We start from the raw sequence: 26,822 nt of genomic DNA, 5'->3' as shown, positions 1-26,822 counted from the left end.
CAGGCTATTTTAAGGGGAAGAGGAGTTCAGTTCTAAATATGTTAACCCTGAAGTATAATCTGGGTTTTCCAAAGGGAGACATTCAGAAGGCATTTGGATATATAAGAGCTCAGGAGAAAGCAATCCACCAGAAAGATAAATTTGGAGTCACCAACAGAGATACAGTGATCAAAGCCATTGGATGAAATAACTCAGAGCTTAGGATAGAAAGTTAAGAAACATTAATACTTAAGAAAAGCAGAGGGCCAGGCACGGTGGCTCACACCTGTAATCCCAGCACTTTCGGAGGCCGAGGCGGGTGGATCACGAGGTCAAGAGATCGAGACCAACCTGGTCAACATGGTGAAACCCCCTCTCTACTAAAAATACAAAAAATTAGCTGGGCATGGTGGTATGTGCCTGTAGTCCCAGTTACTCAGGAGGCTGAGGCAGGAGAATTGCCTGAACCCAGGAGGCGGACGTTGCAGTGAGCCGAGATCGCGCCATTGCACTCCAGCCTGGGTAACAAGAGCGAAACTCCGTCTCAAAAAAATAAAAAGAAAAAGAAAAGAAAGAAAAGCAGAGGAAGAAAAGATGACAAGGAGACTAAGAAAGTACGGTCAAAAAGGCCAGGCGCGGTGGCTCAAGCCTGTAATCCCAGCACTTTGGGAGGCCGAGGCAGGCGGATCACAAGGTCAAGAGATCGAGACCATCCTGGTCAACATGGTGAAACCCTGTCTCCATTAAAAAATACAAAAAATTAGCTGGGCATGGTGGGGCATGCCTGTAATCTCAGCTACTCGGGAAGCTGAGGCAGGAGAATTGCCTGAACCCAGGAGGCGGAGGTTGCGGTGAGCCGAGATCGCGTCATTGCATTCCAGCCTGGGTAACGAGAGCGAAACTCCGTCTCAGAAAAAAAAAAGAAAGTATGGTCAAAGAGAGAATGTGGTTACATGATGGTCACGGAAAAGGAGAAGTTCAAAAAGAATGGTCAACGTTGTTAAATGATGTGGATAAATGAAATAAGTTAAAGAAAGAAATAAGTTAAAGAAAGAATTATTCTTTGGATTTAGCCATAATTTTGTTAGGAAATTTTAGTGGCATGGTGGGGATAAAAAGATAGAAGACATATTTAGAAACAAGTAAAACAAGGAATTACGAATGGAGAAAGTCAACACTGTAGAGAATGGCAGAAAGCTAACTAGGGGATTTCTAGGAAAAATATATAGTGCTCAATATCAGCACAGTATTTAATAAATGCTTGTGGTGGTTATAATGTATCGGCCCTCAACTTCCGTTTCACTCTCCTAGTTTACCTTCTGATACCACAGAGGTTAGAAAGCTCTCAGGATTCCCTGCAGCTAAGTATCTGAATATGGCTTAGAATTTGTCAATTAGATGCTTCCATAAAAGGTTTGGAAGGTGGAAGTGTGGTGATGCCTGCATCACAGTTGAGGCATTGGAGCTCTAGTGTCTGTGAATATTTCAGCAATGGTAAAGAAGATCCCAATATTCAGTAGCTTTGGAGGTGCTAATAAGCAAGGAACAGAGAATCAGTTTTTTTCAGTACAGATATAGCAGGTGCACTGTAGCTCTGGAACCAACAGATGCAACGGTAGCATCCTAATTGCTGAACTGTAACTAGTGATGTATTCTTAGAGCCACCAGTGACAGCTTAATTATTGGATCACAGATGAAGGAATAAGTTCCTGGAATCACCCATTTTGGTAGGGGGCTCTAAACTCTTCACCATATTACTTGAATGTGGTAACAGTTCTGCCACTGGTGAGTCAGTTCTGTGGCGCTGTTTGGGAAGTCATCCCTTACGGCTCACCTAGATTCCTGTCTCTACTAAAAAATTTGCTGGCCGGGCGCGGTGGCTCATGCCTGTAATCCTAGCACTTTGGGAGGCCGAGATGGGTGGATCACGAGGTCAAGAGATCGAGACCATCCTGGTCAACATCGTGAAACCCCGTCTCTACTAAAAATACAAAAATTAGCTGGGCATGGTGGCACATGCCTGTAATCCCAGCTACTCAGGAGGCTGAGGCAGGAGAATTGCCTGAACCCAGGAGGCGGAGGTTGCAGTGAGCCGAGATCGCGCCATTGCACTCCAGCCTGGGTAATGAGAGCGAAACTCCGTCTCAAAAAAAAAAAAAAAAAAAATTTGCTGGGCATAGTGGCTCACACCTGTAATCCCAACACTTTGGGAGGCCGAGGTGGGTGGATCACGAAGTCAGGAGATCAAGACCATCCTGGCTAACATGGTGAAACCCCAGTGTGGTGGCACGCGCCTGTAGTCCCAGCTACTCGGGAAGCTGAGGCAGGAGAATTGCTTAAACCTGGGAGACAAAGGTTACAGTGAGCCGAGATCACGCCATTGCACTCCGACCTGGGTGACAGAGCGAGACTGTCTCAAAAAAAAAAAAAAAAAAAAAAACTGGCCAGGCACGGTGGCTCACACCTGTAATCCCAGCACTTTGGGAGGCTGAGGCAGACGGATTACATGAGGTCAGGTGTTCGAGACCAGCCTGGCCAATGTGGTGAAACCATCCCTACTAAAAATACAAAAGTTGGCCAGGCGTGGTGGTGGGTGCCTGTAATCCCAGCTACTCGGGAGGGTGAGGCAGGAAAATCACTTGAACCTGGAAGGCAGATGTTGCAGTTAGCCAAGATTGCACCATTGCACTCCAGTGTAGGCGACAAGAGTGAAACTCCATCTCAGAAAAAGCAAAATTATACACACACACACACACACACACACAACACACACACACACACACACACACACACACACACACACACACAGTATATCATAAAAAAGTATGTAATTTTGGGTCTGGTGGCACTTGCCTGTCATCTCAGCTACTTGGAAGGCTGAGGCACGATAATCACTTAAACTAGGGAGGCAGATGTTACAGTGAGCTAAGATCACGCCACTGCACTCCAGCCTGGGTGACAGTGAGATTCTGTCTCAACAAACAAACGAAGAACCCTGAACATACGTTTTGAGAAAGGACATCTTACTGAGTTCCTCCTAACTCATTACTTGACTAGCAAAATATGTCATTGAGATATTTCCATTTTTGGGGGAATTTTACGCAGAAAATAAACATGAACAGAAGATTGTGTTAAATCAATTATCTTTAAAATAATATATTTTTACTAAGCTAAATAATATTCCAAAATAAAGCATAAATGTTTTACCTAAAACGCCTCCCACGCTGCTGGTTCATTTTTGCTCGAGGAGCCACACCATCAACAGCCATAAAGAACACTTTCCTGGGTTTAATAATGCGAAACAATACCTCCAGGTAGTGAAAAATATCAGTAAAGATTTTATCATCTGAAATTCTAAAGTGAACATCATCATCATTAGGGTGGGAGCATTGATGTATAATTCCATTCATATCCAGATACAAGTTGTCAAATTCAGGAATCTGAAAAAGAAAGAAAAATGCTTCAGATTATTTATTTTAATCAACTATAGATATCTTAAGAAGCAGAGAAAAGTGATTATTCAATTATAAAAAGCAGGACTAGTGTATTCTGATTATACAAAAACTGAGTAAACAATCACAGATTAATTTAAAAAGTAAAGAACTGGTAATATGGTAACATATTTGGTTATATATAATGCACTAATGACTTGATCAAATTCACTGTCAGGAAATAATCTACTTATTCAAAATAATATAAAACACCAAATAAAGTGCTGGGTTAATTTGGTACTCAAAATATTAGTTTCGTTCCTTTCTACCATTTGACATTAACTCCTCAAAACCTCAATTTCCTCTATAAATGGGTAACAAAAAGCCTACTTACATCAAAAGGCTGTTTGTACATGGTTATTGAAAGGTTTCACACATGACCTAAAGCCTAATTGTTTCACTGAAACAATCACTGATTGGTTAATTTTTTAAAAGTGCGATTATGCCAAGAAACTTATGAAACTGAAACCTGAAAAATGGATTTCTTGTTTGTGATATATGGGTTAATAATTTGTAAACTCTGACTAACAGGCATCTTCTTTTATAAGACCTTAATGGCTCTCTCATTTACTTTTCCTCTATTTAAATATTTGTGTTGGAACTCTTGGTCCCAACAGGAACAAAATTTTTTTTTTTTTTTTTTTTTTTTGAGACGGAGTTTCGCCCTTGTTACCCAGGCTGGAGTGCAATGGCGCGATCTCGGCTCACCGCAACCTCCGCCTCCTGGGCTCAGGGAATTCTCCTGCCTCAGCCTCCTGAGTAGCTGGGATTACAGGCACGTGCCACCATGCCCAGCTAATTTTTTGCACTTTTAGTAGAGACGGGGTTTCACCATGTTGACCAGGATGGTCTCGATCTCTCGACCTCGTGATCCACCCGCCTCGGCCTCCCAAAGTGCTGGGATTACAGGCTTGAGCCACCGTGCCCGGCAGGAACAAATTTTTTTTACTAAAAAGAAAAAAAGTAAATGTTTGTGAGTAAGGGGAACATTACGGAAACAAACATACACTAAGATGGAACTGAAATGAGTACAACTAACGAGTTATATTTTCTAGTGTAATAAAAGTTTTCGAATAGAGTGGACCTTAAATATTCATTAAATTACTTTGAATTTTCAAACATAAAAACATAAGGAGCTCTCCTTGTATAAACATAATAGAAATCACTTCTGAAACAGTAACTCAAGTTTTACAACGATATATTTTCCTGCTACTGAGAAAGTAGCATGCTTTTGAGTTTTGGGAGTGAAAAGTTTTGGTCTCTGAATTCATGAACACCATCAAAACATATTTTTATAAAATATCTATTTATACAGTAGTGTATGTACAAGCAACACATAAAAATTTTAGAATTTCCACCAGCCTTGGGGACACAGCGAGACTGTCTCAAAAAAAAAAAAAAAAAAAGCAAATTTTTAAAGGAATCACAGAAAATGCAAAGCAATTCAGAAAAGAATAAACAAAAAAGTCCAATAAGCACATGAAAAGCTGTTCACTGTCCAAAATTTCTAATTGAAATGACATATTGGCTGGGTGCAGTGGCTCATGCCTGTAATTCCAGGACTTCCAGGAGTCCGAGGTGGGCAGACACCAAGGTCAGGAGATCAAGACCATCCTGGCCAACATGGCGAAACCCCATCTCTACCAAAAACAATACAAAAATTAGCGGGCCATTTTGGGAGAGGCAAAGAAAAAAAAAGAAAAAAAAATTAGTGGGCCGTGGTGGTGCGTGCCTGTAATCTCAGCTACTCGGGAGGCTGAGGCAGGAGAACTGCTTGAACCCAAGAGGCAGAGGGAGGATACAGTGAGCTGAGATCGTGCCACTGCACTCCAGCCTGGCAATAGAGCCAGACTCCGTATCAAAAAACAAAAAAAAGAAAGAAATGACACATCATTTCCCCTACATTAGTAAAAATTAAAGAGACTGATGTTATCCAGTACTAACAAGGCTTTGGGGAAATGTATATTTTGCATGTTATCAAGAGCAATGGGTAGCGTTTATTATGCAATTATTAGGTACTAAACATTGGGCTAAATATGTATAATCATTCTCTGACTTAATTATAACCTTAAAAGATAAATATTTAGTATTCACATTTTAGAGAAAAGTCACAGAGCTAGAAAAACAGAAACGGGGTTTATACCCAATAGTTTGGGACTAGAATGTAAATTAGCATAACTGATCAAAAAGTATGCATTAGAAATTTAAAACATGTATCTTTAACCCAGGATTTCTACTATTGAAAATTTATCCTATAAAGTAATCAGATATGATTAACTTGTAAAGATATAAGGATAAAAATTTTCATGGCAGTATTATACAAAAAAGATAAAAAAAGAAAACTGATGGTGGTACATCCACACAATGGAATACAACACAGCAATTACAAATGTGAAACAGATTCATATTTGACATGGAATAATATGCATAATATATATAATCAGTGACAAAGGCAGGGTATAAACAGCAGGTATAGTCTCCTATTTATAGAAAATATTTACTTATATATAAATCTGCATAGAAAAGTTAGGAAGTATATAAAAACAAGATGTTACTAGTGGTTAACCATGGATGATGAAAGCTTTTCACTTTCCTCTAGGCTATATAATAGTTTTTATATCTTTCTGCATTATCTAAATTTTTAAAAATAATGAGCATATATTACCTCCATAATCTAAAAAATACTCCACTATAATTTTCCTTTTAGAAAAAGAATACTTGAAAAATTCTCAGGTTTCAGATTAGTAAGAAAGACAGAGAATAATTAATCATTGGCTAATGTGTTGAATAAAGTGAGAACATGCAATAGAATTTTGCTCCCACACTGGCAGATTAGTGCCCTCAAAAAAAAAAAAAATGAATTTTGCTCCCATACAAAGAGATTACTGAAAATGCAGTTTCTCTTCTCAGAGTTATTACATTTGCAAGTTAGAAATTTCAAGGTTATTTTATACTCTCCTCCTTCTCCAATCCCATATCTAATTAGTCACTGAGGTATTTTTCTTTTTAATTTAACATCCAAAATGTTTCTAGAATCTTACCGTCTTATCCATTCCCACTGTCTTAGGCAATATCATCCTTTTCTCTATCCCCAGACCTCCTGCACCGGTCCACGTCCTGTTTCCCAACAGAACTGCTTGCTTCCAGTTTGTCTCTCAGCATAGTTTAGCTATTTTTCTAAAACAATAATCTGATCACATTGCATCCTTACTTAAACTGATAGGATATTACAAATCCCAAACAGCATAAAAGGTCCTGCATGATTTGGCTGCTATTTTTCCTGCCAATTCTATATTCTTTCCTCTTTCTACGTATCTTTACAAGCTACTACAAGAAAACATTGAGGAAAACTAGAACACTGGTGTGGGCAAAAATTTCTTAAGTAATATCCCACAGGCACAGGCAACTAAAGCAAAAATGGAGAAACTGTATCACATCAAGTGAAACTGTATCACATCAAGTTAAAAAGCTTCTGCACGGAAAAGAAAACAATCAGCAAAGTGAAGAGACACGGAATTCAAGAAACATCTTTGCAAACTACTCAACTGACAAGGAATTAATAATCAGAATAGACAACGAGCTCAAACAGCGCTATATGACGAAATCTAAAAATCCAATCAAAAAAACGGGCAAAAGGGTTGAAAATATGTTTCTCAAAAAAAGACTTACAAATGGCAAACGGGCATATGAAAAGGTGCTCAACATCACTGATGATCAGAGAAATGCAAATCAAAACTACAATGAGATATCATCTTACCCCAGTTAAAATGGCTTATATTCAAAAGATAGGCAATAACAAATGCTAGCAAAGATGTGGAGAAAAGGGAACCCTCGTATACTGTTGGTAGGAATCTAAGTTAGTACAACCACTATGAAGAACAGTTTGGAGGTTCCTCAAAAAACTAAAAATAGAACTACCATATGATCCCAGGAATCCCACTGCTGTGTTAATATACTCCAAAGAGAGGAAATCAGTATATCGCAGAGATATCTGTATTCCCTTGTTTGTTGCTATACTGTTCACAACAGCCAAGATTTGCAGGCAACCTAAGTGTCCATCAACAGATGAAGGGACAAAGTAAATGTGGTACATATACACAATAGAGAATGTGTATCCAGCCTTAAGAAAGAATTAGATCCCGTCATCTGCAACTACATGGGTGGAAAGGGAGATCATTATGTTAAGTAAACTAAGCCTAGCACAGAAAGACAAACATTGCATGTTTTCATTTATGGAATCTAAAGATCAAAACAATAGAACTCATGGACATAGAGAATAGAAAGATGGTTCCTAGAGGCTGGGAAGGGTATTGGGGGCGTCAGGGGAGAGGTGAAAAAGGTTAATGGGTATAAAAGAAAAATTGAAAGAATGAATAAGACCTAGGCTGGGTGCGATGACTCACGCCTGTAATCCCAACACTTTGGGAGGCCGAGGTGGGCAGGTCACTTGAGCCCAGTAGTTCAACACCAATGTGGGCAAGATGGCGAAACCCTGTCTCTGTTTTTAAAAATATTTAAATTAAAACCAACAAACAACAAACAAAAAAACACAAACCAGGCATGATAGCTCATGTCTGTAATCCCAGCACTTTGGGAGGCTGAGGTGGGAGGAACAACTGAGGCCACTGGGTGTTGGAGAAAAGCCTGGCCAACACGGCAAAATCCCATGTCTACTAAAAATAAAAAAATAGCTGGGTGTGGTGGCGCACACCCAATCCCAGCTACTTGGGTGGCTGAGGCACAAGAATTGCTTGAACTCAGGAGGCAGGGGTGGCAGTGAGCCAAGATCATGACACTGTACTCCAGCCTGGGTGATGAAGCATGACCTTGCATCCGAAATAAAAAAATTAAGAATGAATAAGACCTACTATGTGATAGCACAACAGGGTAACTTAAGTCAATAATTTAAGTGTATATTTAAAAACAACTAAAAGAGTATTATTAAATTGTTTGTAACAAAAGGATAAATACTTAAGGGGATAGATACTCCATTCTCCATGATGTGATTATTATGCACTGCAGGCCTGTATAAAAACATCTCATGAACCCCATAAATATATACGCTTACTATATACCCACAAAAATAAAAACTAAATAAAAAATAATCCCAAGCTTCATTTCATTTTTTAAAAATATTGTTTTACAACATACTAATATACCATGTATATTTTAACATGCATTTCTATAAATTATATCTATATACTATATGTTATATGCTATATAATATGCTATACCAAATAAATTAATTCACTCAAAAAATATTTACTGAATACCCATTATGTGCCACACATAATGCTAGGGACTTGGGATATATAGTAAATAACGTAATACAGTAAAGAATAAGATAGATAAGCTCCCTACGCATCAGCAAACACTCTAAAATGGAAATGGAAACTTGTGTTCCCTAAAATTTGAAAGGTTTTCATAACCAAGAAGTATTTTTTTAGCATAAGGCAGAGAAGATTCATTTTAAAAGTGTAGGCTTAGAACAACAATGTGAATGTACTTGATGCAAAAGACCTATACACTTAAAAATGCCCAAAGATGGTACATTCTGTTATGTATATTTTACTAGAGTTGTTTTTTTTTTTTTGAGACTCCCAGTGTCACCAAGGGTTGGAGTGCGGTGGCATGATCTGAGCTCACTGTAACTTTGGCCTCCTGGGTTCAAGTGATTTCTCCACCTCAGCCTTCCCAGAAGCTTGGACTAAAGGTACGTGGCACCACACCCAGCTAATTTTTTGTATTTTTGGTAGAGACAGTGTTTTACCATGTTGCCCAGGTGGTCTTGAACTCCCAAGCTCAACGGATCTGCCTACCTTGGCCTCCCAAAGTGCTGGGATTACAGGTATGAGCCACCGCACCAAGCCTTGCAATTTTTTTTTAAGTGCAAGCTTTGGAGCATGCGTAATCAACAGTAACGATACCATTCCCAAGTAGGCCAAAATCACTGTGTGTGGGGGGGGCGGGATTATAAAACAAAGCACCCATAGTATAAAAACAGATATATGACATACCTGTGGCATTAAAGTTCCCCGAGGTAGAGGGAATGATTAGAAAAAAAGAGGTCTAGGCCAGGTGTGGTGGCTCACACCTGCAATCCCAGCACTTTGGGAGGCTGAGGTGGGTGGATCACTTGAGCTCAGGAGTTTGAGCCCAGCCTGGGCAACATGGTGAAACCCTGACTCTACCAAAAATACAAAAAATTAGCTGAGTGTGGTGGCACATGTCTGTGGTCTCAGCTACTTAGAGGCCGAAGTGAGAGCTTGAGCCTGGGTGGCAGAGGTTGCAGTGAGCCCAGACTGTGCCACTGCACTCCAGCCTGGGCAACAGAGTGAGACTCCATGGCCAAAAATAAACACATAAAAAAGGAAACAACACTGCTATAGAGCAGGAGTCCCCAACCCTGAGGCCACTGACCACTACCAGTCCGTGGCCTGTTAGGAACCCGGTGGCACAGCAGGAAGTGAGCTGCAGTCCAGTGAGGGAAGCTTTGTCTGTATTTACAGCCACTCCCCATCTCTGGCATGACGGCCTGAGTTCCACCTCCTGTCAGATAAGCGGCAGCATTAGATTCTCATAGGAACAGGAACCCTATTGTGAACTGTACATGTGATAGATTTAGGTTGCAAGCTCCTTTTGAGAATCTAATGCCTGATGATCTGTCACTGTCTTCCATTATCCTCAAATGGGACCATCTAGTTGCAGGAAAATAAGCTCAGAGTTCCCACTGATTCTACATTATTGTGAGTTGTACAGTTGTTTCATTATATATTACAATGTAATAATAACAGAAATAAAGTACACAATAAGTCATTCTGAAGGCCATCCTACCCGCTGTCCACGGAAAAACTGTCTTCCATGAAACTGGACCATGGTGCCAAAAAAGATTGGGGACCGCTGCTCTAGAGCAATTGTGCCTGGTTTCCAATTCAGTTCCAAACAATTACTTTACTAGCTATGTAATGACTTTGGATAACTCACTCTTTTTATCACTCAGTTTTGTCAGCTACAAAATGATCTAAAATTGCTATGATTAAATAAGTGAATTCATGTAAAGCACTTAAAACTGTCTGGTACACTGCAAGTGCTTAACAAATCTTAGCTATTTTAACGGCACTGTTCTGGATTATAATCACCAAGAGAACTACATATGCTCCAAGAGTTTATAATCTTAAAATTGTATAATCTGTGCTTTGTAAAGCAGACAGATCAAGTATATGTGTTTATCTTCTCTCCTTTCCCCAAATCCTATGACAATAGAGTAAAGGATTTTACATACATATATCCCTCTTCTCCCCATAAAAAATCCTGAGAATGGGAGCTATCAGTCAACCACAGATTTCTAGAAGTGAGGAAAAGAGTTTATTACTAATGGATAAAACAAAGTAGCCCACAACAAACCCAGAATACTGTATGAGAAGCTGAAACTGTTGAACCTGGTCACAGATCCTTATAAGATGTAAGCTCCAAGTTCTGAAGATATGCAAAGGGTAAGGTGGTGCTACAGTAAAAAAGATAATTATTTGAAAAAATGTCTCTGGAACTGTTCTCCCCTCCTTTCTTCAATTATGGTGCTATTGAGTGTAAAACAAAATCACAGCTAATTTCCAATGAAACAGGACAATCTGGTTCAAAGCAAAGTTTCAGATTTATAAAGCTATAACCTTATTTTGTCTTTTTTTTTCTTCAATTGTTGTGGGGACACTAACCAGGAGGAACATGTTGTTCCCAGTTTGGGGATCCTCAAGTAAAGCCACTAGTCCTTTTCCTTTTCTTTAAAGTTCAGGAATTTTACTAGAATATGTCTTAGTATTGGTCATATGAATCAACATGGTGACGAACATGGAGTATTCTTTCCATATGCGGTTTCAAGTTTTTTACATTTCAGGAAAGTTTTATTACAGTTTTAGTATTTGTTGTTATGCTGTTTTGATTTTTTCTTTTTCAGGTACCTCTATTATTTGTCTTCTTTGCCTATCTTTCTTATTGTTACTTTTTCTTAAATCTTTTAAATCTATTTTATTTTTTAAAATTTCACCTTTCCACCACCGATTTTTTTCTTTAATGGCATTGTTTGTTCTTGCCCTGCTTCTATTTGAGGCTTCAGCTCTGAAAATTTTTTTTCATTTACTTCTGATTTTCTCTGTCATCTCATTCCCACATTTTCATAATTGATATATGTTGTTCTTTAATGTCTTATATCATTTTCTTAGTGTCTTTTAAAACATTGTGAAATAGATAACAGTTTTGGTTATAATTCTGGACTATTTTGTGTGCATTTTTTCATTGCAAGTTCTTATGTCTGGAGAGATATTCTGTCCCTTTTTCTCGTATAATAACTTTGTATGTGATTTGACCTCAGTATCTTTCTGTAGCTCATTTTTATGGGAATTTAATTTTCTTGAGCTTTTAGAACGAGTAGGGGTTTGGGGAATATAAGTTCACACAAAACTGTTTCTGAGTAGTGCTAAAAAATACAGTGGTTTGCTTTGTGGTTTGTTTTCTAAGATTTCTTGATTCTATAACTTTGCCTCACTTTTATATGAACTATCTCCTTCTCTTTTCTTGTCTCTATTGTCCTTTCATAAAATTTTATTTCACTCCCTGCATAAAAGTTTTGTAAGATTTTACTGCACTTCCTTTTCCTTAGGGCTCTGGCACAGAATGGCACCTTGGCAAGTCAGTTTTGAGTGTTCACAGGAGGTAGACTACTCCTGCCTGTTTGGTCTTTCTTATGCTAGGCCTTCACCCAGATAATGGAGAGAACAAAACTCCCCGGTTTCAGCTATGGCTAATTGGCCAGCATAGTCTTTTAGCGGATACTGTTGGCTATTCTGGAATTCTCCTGTTCTAAGGTCCATCAGATGTTGCCCCATTGCTTCCTTCTCACTTTTGCACAGATGTCAATACCAATTGTGTCTAGAGACTATTGGTAGTTTGCCTCAAATATTTATGTATTGGTTTTCATGGGGATAGCATGTCACATGGTTTAATTGTTTCATGGATTTTAAACTCTGCTTTCTAGTTTCTCTTTCTGCTTTTTACTAGATGATTCAGAGAAACTGAAAACCTATGCTACTGAGGCCACAACCATTGACTTTCCATAACTCACTTCTTCTCCCTACCCTTTTCCCCCAGGACTAGCTTTTGAATGCCTGTGACATACCGTCTTTACGTTCTACTTGAGAGAGAAGCTAGTAACACTTTTGTTTCTTTTTTAATCAAATATTTTTGAAATGCATCACAATGATGAACCAAATTAAATTTATTTACAGTGAAATTTAAAAATTCTCCCATTTTCTATATAAAGCTTTCACAAACCCTATCCTAGTGTCCATGTCATAAAACTGCATTAAAGACATTATTTTCATTCTGCAATAACAAAATTCCTCAGGATGGAGAGAATCTAGGATATTTCCACCAAACCAAATTCTGTGCCACAGTCTACAGAATAAAAATACTACTGAACAAATTATGTATTATTAAGTTATCCTGAATAACAATCACATTAGTTTTGCACTTTAGAGATAAAGTGACTGATGTATAGGAGGAACTGACTGAAGGATGCAAGCAAAGCCAAAGTTGGTTGTCTCCATTTCTGCAATGTACTGGTTTCGATTTTAGCCCTCTCCGGGCGAAAAAAATACCTCTCTAAATGTAACTCAATCTATATTTCAAATAAATCAAAGATAAGCTAACATTTGTAAGTTTTTGTACTTTTCTTTTTCATCTACCAAATCTGATTGGAATCCAGCAACAAAAACTCTTTTCCAGAAGTAAAACTACCCTCATGTTTGTAAGTACTGATTAAACCATAATTTAAAAGGCTATTTACAATACTACCCATCAAGACTGATTCAATCAACTACACAGATTTCAAAACTTTTTTTTTTTCTGTAAAACTGCAAACAGGCAAGAGATCTATCGAATTCATTAAATGTGACAAACACCCATCACACAAAGTCTAGTTTACCTAATAGATGACTGCTTTCTCCTCTCTTTCCACAGTTCCAACATATAAACTACGTTTTTGTAATCTACACATTAACAGTGCCCTGGGGTCAGTACATGCCAAATATTATTAGTAGTATTAATGTCCTATCAATTTGTTTCCCAACCCCCTCTCTCTGTTTCACAGCAAGGCCTACAAATAAAGGCCCTAAGCTCCACTCGCCAGCCCGCCCAAGTTTTTTGCTTTGGCAATAGGGGACTGGTGCTGTTTTTGAGCTAACAGAAAATAAGTACAAAAGGCATTATCAGTATGGACCCTCAGCCACGTCGGAAAGTCCTAGGCGTTGGGGGCCGGGTGGGCCGCGCTCTGGATCAGGGAAAGTAAACAAGGTGACTGCGTGCAGAGGCGGCTGTTATTGTTTGTTCGTGGGTCTGCCGCTCTGGGTGGGATCGGGGAACCTACGAGGACACCCACTCCAGCTTCGCAGCCTCTGTAAGGAAAAAGGCAACTTGCAACTTCCCTGGAAGAAACGGGAGAACGGTAGAAGCGTTCTTTCCCAGGACTTCATTTCAGAGTCGCGGAAGGACCAGCCGCAGCAGGAGCTGTCAGAGCGCCGTGAACCCGGGGCTGTGTCCACACACAGGAAACCTGCGTCCTTGGCCCCTTTCAGCTCATCCGGGCGTCCTCAAACCTTCCGTCCCTCTCCCTAAGCCACACATCGGCCAGACGACGAGGGGAAGGAGGCAGGAGAGCCCCAGCCCTGGGTGGAGAGAGGGCCGCGGGGCCCCGGGTCTTCGGCCTTCTGAGCCTGTGCCCCTCGCTCACCCACCTGATGCTCTTTCACCACTTCGCTGAGGCAGGGATACCGCTCTGAGATCCATCGGTAAAACTTGGGGACTCCCATTTTGACCGTCAACACTAATACTAGTTAGGGCCAAACCGAAACCAAACGCCCCGCCAGGGCCTCCGCTGCCGCCTCCGGCCGTCGCTCCGCGGATGACAACACACCGCCCGGCCGACCATAGAGAGCGCCCGCCGGGCCTAGAGCGGCAGGATCCGAGGCCGTCCCAGGGGCGGGGCTTAGCCGGCCAGGCCTTGCGCGGCAGGGACCGCGGTGCGAGCTGGTGGCGGTCAGAGGCTCTGCGGAGGTTTGCAGGGGTGCTTCACCTTTGGTGTGAAAATGCCCTAGCATAGAGCTGTGCTTTCTAAGTGAATTTGGAAGTGGCATAAAACCGCACGAGGGTGTGGGAAGGGTATCGAACACTGATATTTGTTCTGCTTCTGTCTCCAAGGGTTGCTAACCCCAGTATTTTTCACACAGATTTGGAAAGATCCGGTGATTTATTTGGCTTAGTTTGTTTTTGCTAGGATTTATTTTCTCTGAGGAATTTAAACCCACGACAAAGTTTCTTTTAAAAACGTTTTCCAAATTGTTTTTAAAAATTTCCATATTACACGCCCCATCCGCCCCCCCTGCCCCCCCCACAGACCTTGGATACGAAATCATTTGATGTTTAGTTTTTACATTCATGCCTCTGGGTTTTTCATATTTTTCCCCATCACACTTTCAACTGGGGAGAGTCTTACCAACTTAAGTGAAATTATCAATTTTAAATTTAAGAGTTTTCCACTTATTTGAATGTAAGGACCTAATTACTTTGTATTTAAATCTTCTGGATGAAAACTTACAGAAAACCTTAAACATTTAAACCTTTTTAGATTTTAAGATCTCAGGAAATGTTAAGTTTTGCTGTCTTCCATGACCACTGGATTCTGCATTCTGGGACTGCAGTATGGCAAGCATCATACAAATTAGAGAACGTTTATTTCGTTTTCATATTCACACTTTTTGGCTTGTATTTCTTTCCCCATCACACTTTAAACATAGTTTTATTAAGTGAACTTAATGATATGCTGTTTATATCTCTCTTACTAGACTGTCACTTCCTGGAGTACAGGAGAGGGTAGCTCTATGCACAAGTCTGGTACAATGCCTTGCCCACAATATTTATTCCATATAATTTTGTTCTTCAAGTGGATCCTTACAATAGCTAGGACTTTTAATTTTTTTTTTTTAAGACGGGGTTTCACCATGTTGATCAGGCTGTTCTTGAACTCCCGACCTCGGGTGATCCGCCTGCCTTGGCCTCCAAAGTGCTTGGATTATAGGCATGAGCCACCACGTCCAGCCTAGCTAGGACTTTTAAAAGGAAATCAGTAGAAGTTGTAAAATGAAATTAGGCTTGCTTGTTTCTTGCAAATATAGTTTTTGACCATGAGAACACATGATGTTCCATTTCTCCAGCTATAATACACAGTATGTATTAAGAAAGCAATTTATTTCTTCATAATTGAATGTATATTTTACATATAATTAATGATCGGAGAGAAATAACAGTTGATCTGAGAAAATAAATTTATGTGGTACTTTAGAACTGAACAGATACAACCATAGATTAATACCAAATGCATTACGTTTGGATTATTAACATATTCTTTTATATAATTTCATTTCACATATATGGGGTCCAACCAAGATACATCTGGCATAGTAAGTTTTCATCAGTAGCTTCTTGAATAAGGTAATGCACATGTCCTTCAATAGATAATGGCAGTCCTGTCACTCTATTTCGAGTCTTGATTACACCTTGTAGTCGTTGCTCAATGTCAAGAACATGGGTCTTGGCCTAAAAAGAAGAAACATAAAATCAAACACAGATGTTGATAATTTGGAATTACTACCTCTCTTTATATTTTGACATTTAATAAACGTTAACACCATTTTACTGACCAATACTCCTGTTGTAAGAGCAAATACAGAAAAAGAAGAAATTAAACAAATACAGTTAACTTGTGATACTGATTTTGAGGCTTCCAAGATTGATTCAACATCAACTGCTTAGACATGTTTCTGGGCTACATGAAATACTAAGGAATTATTTACACATTGCAATTCTCAAAAAATAATTAAAAAAAATTTTTTTTTTTAAGACGGGGTTATGAACAGATACTTTACAAAAGAAGACATACACGAGGCCAACAAACATGAAAAAATGCTCATCACTGGTGATTAGAGAAATGCAAATCAAAACTACATTGAAATACCATCTCATGCCAGTTAGAATGGCAATCATTAAAAAATCTAGAGACAACAGATGCTGGAGAGGATGTAGAAAAATAGGAACACTTTTACGCTGTTGGTGGGAGTGTAAATTAGTACAACCATTGGGGAAGACAGTGTGGCGATTCCTCAAGGACCTAGAAACAGAAATTCCATTTGACCCAGCAATCCCATTACTGGGTATATATCCAAAGGATTATAAATTGTTCTATTATAAGGACACATGCACAAGAATGTTCATTGCAGCACCGTTCACAATAGCAAAGACCTGGAATGAATCCAAATGCCCATCGATGATAGACTGGACAGGGAAAATGTGGCACATATATACCATGGAATATTATGCAGCCATCAAAAACGATGAGTTTGTGTCCTTTGTAGGGACATGGATGAACCTGGAAACCATCATTCTCAGCAAACTGACACAAGAACAGAAAATCAGACACCGCATGTTCTTACTTATAGGCGGGTGTTGAACAATGAGAACACATGGACACAGGGAGGGGAGCATCACACACTGGGGTCTGCTGGGGAAATAGGGGAGGGACAGTGGGGGGTGGGGAGTTGGAGAGAGATAGCATGGGGAGAAATGCCGGATATAGGTGAAGGGGAGGAAGGCAGCAAATCACACTACCATGTGTGTACCTATGCAACTATCTTGTATGTTCTTCACATGTAACCCAAAACCTAAAATGCAATTAAAAAAAAAAACAAAAAACAATTTGTAGAGATCAGGGCTTGTTCTGTCCAGTTAGATATATATAGGTTGACTGTGATCCTACTGGAGCTCTTTCAGCTGTTTAGAATAGAAATGGAGGAAGCAGAAGTTTTAACAGGTTTAAGAACTGGTCAAATACTGGAATCCTTCAGTAAAAGGTATCTAGTATAAGCCAACTGTATCTAGAACTTAATGAAAAGGAACATGTCCCAGAAACCATCTGCTATTCAACTGCTACAGAGTGAACTTTACCAAAATTCTGGAAATATTAATATCATCCTACAGATAAAGATAATAGAGTAAGAAAAAGAAACTGAAGAACTAAAAAAGCAGCTAAACCTCCTTTCTCAAGACAAAGGGGTTAAGGTTGACATGAAGGATGGGGGCGTATGTGTCTAACCTTCCTCAGGCTGTATCAGTAGAATGAAAGTGGACTTAAACTCTTAAGGTAGTTGCCTGGAATGTAAATTTTTAATCTTTATTAGGGTATAGTCGGTATAATTATTAATTGTATTTAGTAAGCCTGTACAATAAAGATGTAAGAATGCCCCTCCCCCCACCCCCCCCCCTCAAATCCGCCATCTATTCTAATTTATTAAAAATAACTATCTGGGCCAGGTGCAGTGGTTTATGTTTATAGTCTCAGCATTTTGGGAAGCCAAGGTGGGTAGATCACTTGAGTCCAAGGGTTTGAGACCAGTCTGGCCAACATGGTGAAATCCCATCTTTACTAAAAATATAATAATTAGACAGCCGTGGTGGTACACGCTTGTAATCTCAACTACTCGGGAGGCTAAGGCAGGAGAATTGCTTGAACCTGAGAGGCAGAAGTTGCAGTAAGCCAAGATCATGACGCTTCACTCCAGCCTGGGTGACAGGGCAAGACTCTGTCTCAAAAACAGCAACAACAAAGCTACCTGCAAACTTTACAGCTTAACTAATATTAGTAAGAAGTGAATTGCTGCATTCGTTAAGATAGCTTGTGACACACTGGTATCATGATATTAAAGCTCAGACCTGTTGTTCTGTTAAGTTCACATAATTTACACTTGTTTTTCCTACTGTATCTTATAACTGTGAATTGTCTATGGTTAAACAAGTGTGCCATGAGCTGTTTTATTATACACATGCTAATAATGTCAACATTGTTGACAATAAAGAACACTTACGGCATTGTGATACTAGAGAACTAGATTTCAGAGTAAGCAATAGTCATTAACTGTATTTCCAAGCAGTTCTCATGCACAGAGATGAGAACTATAGCTACATATCAAGTTCATTTGTAGAGATGAAGACTACAGCCCATATCAAGCTACACTTTCTACTAACCTTTTCATTGACAACTTCTCCAGTTTCATTCAGTGATGCTTTGGAATGTCCTTTCACTGGTTTACTCCATTCCACAAGAGGATCATGCAGAAAAGTCTTTAAGACACTAAAATTGAAATAAATATGGTACAATGTTATCTTTACAAGAAGAAATCTTGCTAACATCAGTATTTAAGTGGCGGATTAGGAGCTAACGATAATACTCTTATAATACACATTACTACCTTTTCACTAAGTTATATGAAATTTCTGTTTTGGTGTGAGTGGAAGGGAAGGCAGGAAAAAGACAAGATAGAGGACAGTCAGAGGAAAATAGAGTAAGATGAATTCTGTGTGCCATCTCTAAGTGTATCTTGTGAACTGGTAAATGACTATATGTTGAATGAAGGAGCTTAATCCTTACCAAGTCTTCAATAACCATATAACATGTATAGCTACCATACAGACCTAACCCAGACCCTTTTTTCTGTACTCTAAACATCAAATCCAATTACCTATGGGAAATACCCAGTTGGGTATGTTCTGAGCACCTCAAACTCAGTATCTCCAAAACAAAATTCATTACCTTTTCCCAGCTGTATTCCCCAAATCACCAGGGATCATCGGCATCTGCCCATTTGCCCTAGACAAAAATCTAGGAATCATCCTTGTTCCCTCTTCCTCTAACATCCAATTTCTCTTCCTAAATCTCTTTGGAATCTCTTCACTTATCTCTGTCTCTACTGCCACGACACTGTCCAGTACACCATCATCTTTTCCTGGGTTATGGCAATAAACCTCTAACTAGTTTTCCAGCTGTTAGCCCCAACTAGAACCCTAGTTTTTCCTACAGTACAAATCAGATTATCTCATTTCACCCCTGCCCCCTTTTTTTTCCTTCTTAAAATCCTTCAATTACTTCCGGCCGCTCTCCAGGCAAAGTTATAATGTAATAACAGGCCCCACACGAGACCTTCATAATCTAGCTCCTGCTTACCTGTCCAGCATCATTTCTTAGCAACACCTCCTGGAAGTTAACCCTCTGGAATACATACCGTATTTCTCAGGCAGGCCATGACTTCACTTGCCTCAATTTTTTTATCACTTAGAACACTCTCTTCTCCCTTGCCTGGTCAATTTTATTTACCTTTAGGGTCTCAACTACTTCCTCTACAAATTAGTTCTTTTCCAAAAATTTAATTTTTTTTTTTTTTTTTTTTTTTTGAGACGGAGTTTCGCTCTTGTTGCCCAGGCTGGAGTGCAATGGCGCGATCTCGGCTCACCGCAACCTCCGCCTCCTGGGTTCAGGCAATTCTCCTGCCTCAGCCTCCTGAGTAGCTGGGATTACAGGCACACACCACCATGCCCAGCTAATTTTTTGTATTTTTAGTAGAGACGGGGTTTCACCATGTTGACCAGGATGGTCTCGATCTCTTGACCTCGTGATCCACCCGCCTCGGCCTCCCAAAGTGCTGGGATTACAGGCTTGAGCCACCGCGCCCGGCTCCAAAAATTTAATTTAATTTAACTTATTATTATATTTTAAGTTCAACTTCCCCAGACTAACACAGGGGCTCTTGGTGGCTGTTCTACATGATGATATACTTCCTATTTCAGAAAATTTGCTTTTGCAATTATGTCCAACTAACCAGTACTCTATCATAATGTCTGATAGACAGCTTTTAAATAAAGAAGGTGAATAAATAAGCTTTAAAGTTTCTTTCAAGAAATCTGTTTCCCACAGTTAACATCATATTTAAAGGTCAAAGACTGACTGCTCTATGATCAGGAACAAGATGAAGATGTCCACTTTCAGCATGTCTATTCAACATTGATTTAGTTAGGCAACTAGGCAAGAAAAAGAAATAAAAGGCATTGATGGCAGAAAGGAAAAAGTAAAACTGTATCTGCAGATGACATATTGTTGCAGAGAGAAAATCTTAGGAAGCCACAAAAATAATTATTAGAACTAATACATGAATTCAGCAGACTGCAAGATACAATATCAATATATAAATATCAGTTGTATATCTATACACTAGCAATGAACAATCCAAAAATGAAATCAAGAAAATTCCATTTATAATAAAATCAAAAGGACTAAAATACTTAGGAATAAGTTTTTAGAAGTTAAACATAAGACTTGATCCTAAAAACCACAAAACATTTATGAAAAAAATAAAGAAGATGCAAATAAGTGAAAAAACAGTCCATGTTCATGGATCAGATAACTTAATATTGTTAAGACAGCAATACTCCCTAATTGATTTACAAATTCAATGTAATTTCTATCAAAATCCAAGCTCATTTTAAAATTCATATGGAAATACAAGAGAACCATAATAGCTAAATGATCTCGGTGGGGCGGGGAAGCAAAGTTGGAGCTTTGCAGCTTCAACTAATATTAGTAAGAAGTGAATTGCTGCATTTGTTAAAATGGAGTTACTAACACTTTCTGATTTCAAAATTTAGTATAAACGTATAGTAAGCAAAACACTGTGTTGTTAGCATAGGTTAAGCATATAAGTCAATGGAATATTGCTGAAAATCAATTGACAATTTCAACAAAAAAGCCAAGACAATTAAATGAGGGGGAAAATATTCTTTTCAAAAAATGGTGCTAGGAGAAATGGATACACACATGCAAAAGAACGTATATGGACCACCACCTTACACCATATATACAAAATAACTGAAGACAGATAAAAGATCTAAATAGCAGAGCTAAAAGTTGGAAATACTTAGAAGAACACATAGGTGCAAATCTTCATGACTTTGGATTAGGGACTAGTTTCTTAGCTATGACACCAGAAACACCAAAATAACCAGAATAAAAAGAAAAAACAGAAAGAAAACCAAATTAGACTGCATCAAAATTTAAAACTTTTATGTTTCAAAGGCCATCATCAAAGAAAGTGAAGACACCACCCACAGATGGAAGAAAATATTTGAAAATCATATCTAAGAAGGGTCTTATATCCAAAATGTGTAAGAAGTCTTGCAACTTGGCCAGGTGGGGTGGCTCACACCAGTAATCCCAGCACTTTGGGAAGCTGAGGAGAGTAGATGGCTTGAGCTCACAAGTTTGAGACCAGTCTGGGCAACATGGCGAAACCCTTTCTCTACTAAAAATACAAAAATCAGTCAGGTGTGGTGGTACATACCTGTAGTCCCAGCTACTGGAGAGGCTGAGGCAGGGGAATTGTCTGAACCCAGGAAGCTGAGGTTGCAGTGAGTGGAGATTGTGTTACCGCACTCCATCCTGGGCAACAAAGCGAGACTCCGTCTCAAAAAAAATAAAATAAAAAGGAAAAAAAAAAAAGAACTCTTGCAACTCAAGAACAGGCCAGGCATGGTGGCTCATGCCTATAATCCCAGCACTTTGTGAGGCTGAGGTAGGTGGATCACTTGAAGTCAGGAGCTGAAGAGACCAGACTGGCCAACATGGTAAAACCTGGTCTCTATTAAAAATGCAAGAATTAGCCAGACATGGTGGCACACACATGCCTGCTGTCCCAGCTGCTTAGGAAACTGAAGCATGAGAATCGCTTGAATCCAGGAGGCACAGGTTGCAGTGAGCTGAGATTGTGCCACTACACTCCAGCCTGGGTGACAGAGCAAGACCCTGTCTTAAAGGAAAAAAAAAAAAAAAAGAATAAAAGACAACCCAATTTAAACGTGGGCAAAAGATTTCAATTAGACATTTGTCCAAAGATGATCTACAAATGGCCAAAAAGCACATGAAAAGCTGCTCACCATCACTGGTCATTAGGGAAATGCAAATTAAAACCACAATGAGATATAAGTTGACACCCCTAGAATGGGTAAAATAAAAAAGGCAGACAATAACCAGTGCTGGAAAAGATGCAGAGAAATTGAAACCCACATGCATTACTACTGGTATTATAAAGTGTTATAACTGCTTTGGAAAATAATTTGAGAGTTCTTCAAAATGTTAAGTATAGCATTTAACATATGACCCAGCAATTCCACTCCCAAGTATATACAAGAGAACTGAAAACATATGTCCACATAAAACTTGTGCACAATGTTCACAGCCAGGCTATTTACAATACAAGAGGGGAAAACAATCCAAAGGTCTATTAACTGATGAACAGAAAAAGAAAATGTAGTATATCCATATAACAGGATACCATTTGGCAATAAAAAATACAGTACTGATACATGTTGAACACCAAAAACATCACATTAAGTGAAAGAAGACAGACATGAAAGGCCGCATATGGCTGGGTGGGGTGGCTCATGCCTGAAATCCCAGCACTTTGGGACGCTGAGGTGGGTGGATCACGAGGTCAGGAGTTCAAGACCAGCCTGGCCAAGATGGTGAAACTCCATCTCTACTAAAAATACAAAAATTTGCCAGGCATGGTGGTAGGTGCCTATAATCCCAGCTACTTGGGAGGCTGAGGGAGAGAACTGCTTGAACCCGAGAAGTGGAGGTTACAGTGAGCTGAGATTGTGCCACTGCCCTCCAGCCTGGGAGACTCAGTCTCAGAAAAAAAAAAAAAAAAAAGCCACATATTAATGACTCCATTTATATGAAATGTCCAGAATAGGTAAATCCAGAGACAGAAAGTATTATACATGAGTGGTTACAAAGAGATAGCAGGGGTGGGAGGGGAAAGAGATTGGGAGTGACTGCTAATGCCTATGGAATTTCTTTTTGGGTTGATGAAAATGTTTTAAAATTAGATAGTGGTAATGGTTGCAAAATCTTGTAAATATACTAAAAACCACTGAAGTATGTACTTTTAAAGGGGTGAATTTATGGTATGTAAATTATATCTGCATACAGCTACTTAAGAAAACTATTTGAGTCAATGCAAAGTGGTTCCTATATAAAAACATACTGTTAAATTATTTACAAAGTATAGATGATTACCTCAATAAAGGCTCTCGCTGATCGCGCATCAGCCTCATTGTAACTTCACATGCTCTTCGAAAAAGACCCTCTGTTCCCATAGGACCCATTCCGTTAACCATATTATGAGTCAGGCGAAATGGTACAATTTCTGGAACTTCAAAGGTTTCTCCCTTAGAAACAATACATTTCGTTACAAGCTAACAATGTTAGAATTTAAAAATCTTTACTCAAAGAACTTCATGTCCAGATTCTTTTTTTTTTTTTTAATTTCATTTCATTTTTTGAGATGGAGTTTTGCTCTGTCACCCAGGCTTGAGTGTAGTGGCAATGATCTCGGCTCACTGCAGCCTCCACCTCCCAGGTTCCAGCAATTCTCCTGCCTCAGCCTCCCGAGTAGCTCAGATTACAGGCACCTGCCACCACAACCAGCTAATTTTTGTATTTTCAGTAGAGACGGGGTTTCACCATGTTAGCCAGGATGGTCTTGAACTCCTGACCTCAGGTCATCTGCCCACCTTGGCCTCCCAAAGTGCTGGGATTACAGGCATGAGCCACCACGCCTGACCCCATGTCCAGATTCTTTTAGCAAAGAGCAAAAATACCCTCAAAATATTTATGTTGTAACTACATTAGAGGTTTATAACATGAAGGAGCCATATAGCTCTGGCTTTGCTTTTATGGAACTGAAACCACACTTGATCTTGGGTAAGATCTAGGAGATAAATGGACTTACCTTTCACTGAGTTTAGTATAGTGAATGAGCAGTATTGCAGAGAAACTTTACGCATTCAATATTTAGTCCCATATTAACTTAGTTAAGGTCTTTCTTAAATAATATAAAATACAAATATTCTCACATATTTCTACTTTGCTTTAATACTTTCATCTAAAAACAAGTGAAGAGAAGCAGCCAAGGTCAGACACTCACATCCTTCATAAAGGAAATAAAACATGTCATATAATGGAGTCCAGTGGTTGATTTTCTGCTGTCCTCTAACCTGCCTTTTCTAGGGAACTTTCATACCTCTAATCAGTTACCCTAAATTCCTCTCTTGTATGATTAACCCATGCCAGTGTTTTATCTCTGATTTGTTCTCAGTTGGGTCTATGATCTTTCTTGGTTTCTTGTGACAACACAAGGCAACCTGTAGATGATGAGGTGAAGAAAATAGTGTGGTAACCTACCCGTCTGCCCTGCAGGATTATAACACTGGATAATTATAGGGGGCCTGAAAGATGGGTCCAATTGCCTTAATCTATTCCCAGGCCCCATTCTGGACCTACAGAATCTGAATCTCCTGGGTGTTACAACTGCTGTAAATTTTTAATTTATTATTTATTTATTTTTAATTTTTTTTTTTTTTAAAGATGGGGTTTCACCGTGTTGGTCAGGCAGGTCTTGAACTCCCAACCTCAGGTGATCTGCCCACCTTGGCCTCCAAAGTGCTTGGATTACAGACGTGAGCCGCCGCACCCGGCCAATTTTTTTAAATTCTTGGAGAATTCTGATATGTTGCCAGATTTGGAAACCATTTGGAAACTACTCTGTCTCTCTAAAACTGAGTCTCGGTAAAATGAACTGATCTGCCCATATCTACATAACTAATAACTAATTGAGTCAGAATGTAAACCTATGCTTTTGGATTTCAAATTCAGTGCTAGCTGTACTATATCACTCTTCTAAGTTCTCTCCATCCTAAGATGCATTACTAAGTGATCCACTGATGAAAACTAGTCAACAAATTCTCAATGTAACTCAACTGTGAGTATAACTGCTTCTAACAGGTATGTCAAGGAAGAACAGTTGCTGAGGAAAGGAAAATTGGGAGAAAACATACCATCAGTAAGAGTAACTCATGTCACATACCTTATTGAAAAGACAGTTGAAATCCACATGTACGCATTCACCAGTCAAAGAATCAAAGAGAATATTTTCACCATGACGGTCTCCAAGCCCCAGAATGTAACCAACCATTGACATTACTGCAGTGGAACGGCAGTATGCTGATCTGCTGCTGTACCTAAAAGAAACACAATGCCTATGAAATATCCATATACCACATTAGGTAAATATAAGTCCAAAATATTAAAAATAAACATTCAATCATAACAACATATTATATTGTTGGTAACTTACCATGATGTAGGATCAGGGAATGTTCTCAGAAACCACTCATGAAAAATAGGAGGATGCCTGGGCAGGAGAAATTCTCGGAATACTTTGAGTTTTTCAGCTAAAGCTGCTGACTTTGGTAGCATACACTGGCGAAGTTCTTTTCCTGTCATATACACTCCTGAGAGGAAGAGTAATATTCATGAATCACATCAGCCAAATTTAAAAAAGGGGCAAATTTTTTTGTTAAACTTGGACAGGAAACATCTGCTTTTATTCAAATTGTCATTGAGAAACAAGAACAAAAAATTTTCAATTAAGCATAAAGTTACTGATTGTATAATAAAATAATAAATCACATTATCTTCCCTTAACACAGATGACCCTTGAACAATGTGAGTTTGAACTGTGTGGTTCCACTTACATGTGATTTTTTTTCAACCAAACATGGATCAGAAACATGGGATGCAAAATCAGTATATACTTAGGGGTGACTTTTCATACCTGCAGGTTCTGCAGGGCTGTGAGACATGAGTATGCGTGGACTTTAGTATGTGAGGGTATCCTGGAGGCAATCTCCCAGATAAGGAGGGACCACTGTACTTACTCAAGTGAAGCCTTTTATTCATGAAAATTAATGTTAGCTAAAACCAGTGTTGTAAAATCAAACAGTTCCAGAATATAAGACTCAGAATTAAGTCTCCTATGAACTTTTTTGTATATATATGTACATATTAATATATATGTATATATACATAATTATACTGACACAAATTATCAAAGAAAAAATATATTTTCAAATCCATACACAATATTTCATGCTCATAAAATAGTCAACAGCAAGTTCTTTGAACTCTGACTCAACTGTTCTTGAGTTTCAGTATTGCAACTGTGAACTTAGACAAGTTACATAAGTTCTCTAGCACTGTCCATAAAACAGGGCTAATCAGGCATGATTTTCTTATTGTTGTTAATAACAATAAGAAAATAATGTACATAATATACTTAGCACAATACCCATGATATAGTAATTTATCAGTATTACTTAATGTTATAAATTGAACTTTATCTCTCAAAAAATATGCTGAAATCCTAATTCTTGGTACTCGGGAATGTGAGCCTTATTTGGAAACAGGGTCTTTGCAGATGTAATATTGTTAAGATAAAGTCATGAAGATGGGCCCTTAATTCAATAATCCAATGACTGGTGTTCTTGTAAGAAAACAGAGACACAGAGACATACAGACAATAC

At 38.9% G+C, this 26,822-nt stretch overlaps 2 protein-coding genes across 14 annotated transcripts in view; both read right to left on the bottom strand.

The window, feature by feature from the left end:
- Positions 1–14,430, bottom strand: part of XRN1 (5'-3' exoribonuclease 1) — a 146,889-nt gene extending 132,459 nt beyond the window's left edge. For 9 of the 11 annotated variants that reach the window (XM_010330405.3, XM_074405802.1, XM_010330404.2 and 6 more), the window contains exons 1-2: positions 14,255–14,430; positions 3,187–3,419 (exon numbers count right to left, since the gene is read on the bottom strand). In XM_010330405.3, the coding sequence (XP_010328707.1) occupies positions 3,187–3,419; positions 14,255–14,329 (308 nt within the window). In that variant the 5' untranslated portion in view covers positions 14,330–14,430. Of the gene's footprint in view, positions 1–3,186; positions 3,420–14,254 lie in introns of those variants that run through there. The other 2 variants (XM_074405808.1, XM_074405807.1) reach the window with 2 other exon arrangements.
- Positions 14,431–15,761: 1,331 nt separating this feature from the next.
- The window catches only part of ATR (ATR checkpoint kinase), a 125,163-nt gene continuing 114,102 nt past the window's right edge, over positions 15,762–26,822 (bottom strand). For 2 of the 3 annotated variants that reach the window (XM_003942568.3, XM_074405801.1), the window contains 5 exons: positions 25,595–25,751; positions 25,325–25,478; positions 23,476–23,627; positions 18,594–18,699; positions 15,762–16,112 (listed from right to left, as the gene is read on the bottom strand). In XM_003942568.3, the coding sequence (XP_003942617.2) occupies positions 15,939–16,112; positions 18,594–18,699; positions 23,476–23,627; positions 25,325–25,478; positions 25,595–25,751 (743 nt within the window). In that variant the 3' untranslated portion in view covers positions 15,762–15,938. Of the gene's footprint in view, positions 16,113–18,593; positions 18,700–21,736; positions 22,202–23,475; positions 23,628–25,324; positions 25,479–25,594; positions 25,752–26,822 lie in introns of those variants that run through there. The other variant, XR_012519232.1, reaches the window with a different exon arrangement.

The sequence above is a fragment of the Saimiri boliviensis genome, chromosome 9 (genome assembly GCF_048565385.1).
Source record: "Saimiri boliviensis isolate mSaiBol1 chromosome 9, mSaiBol1.pri, whole genome shotgun sequence".
Classification (NCBI taxonomy): Eukaryota; Metazoa; Chordata; class Mammalia; order Primates; family Cebidae; genus Saimiri; species Saimiri boliviensis.
Note: the sequence above shows the minus strand (reverse complement) of the source record. Positions and strands in the feature narration are given on the sequence as shown.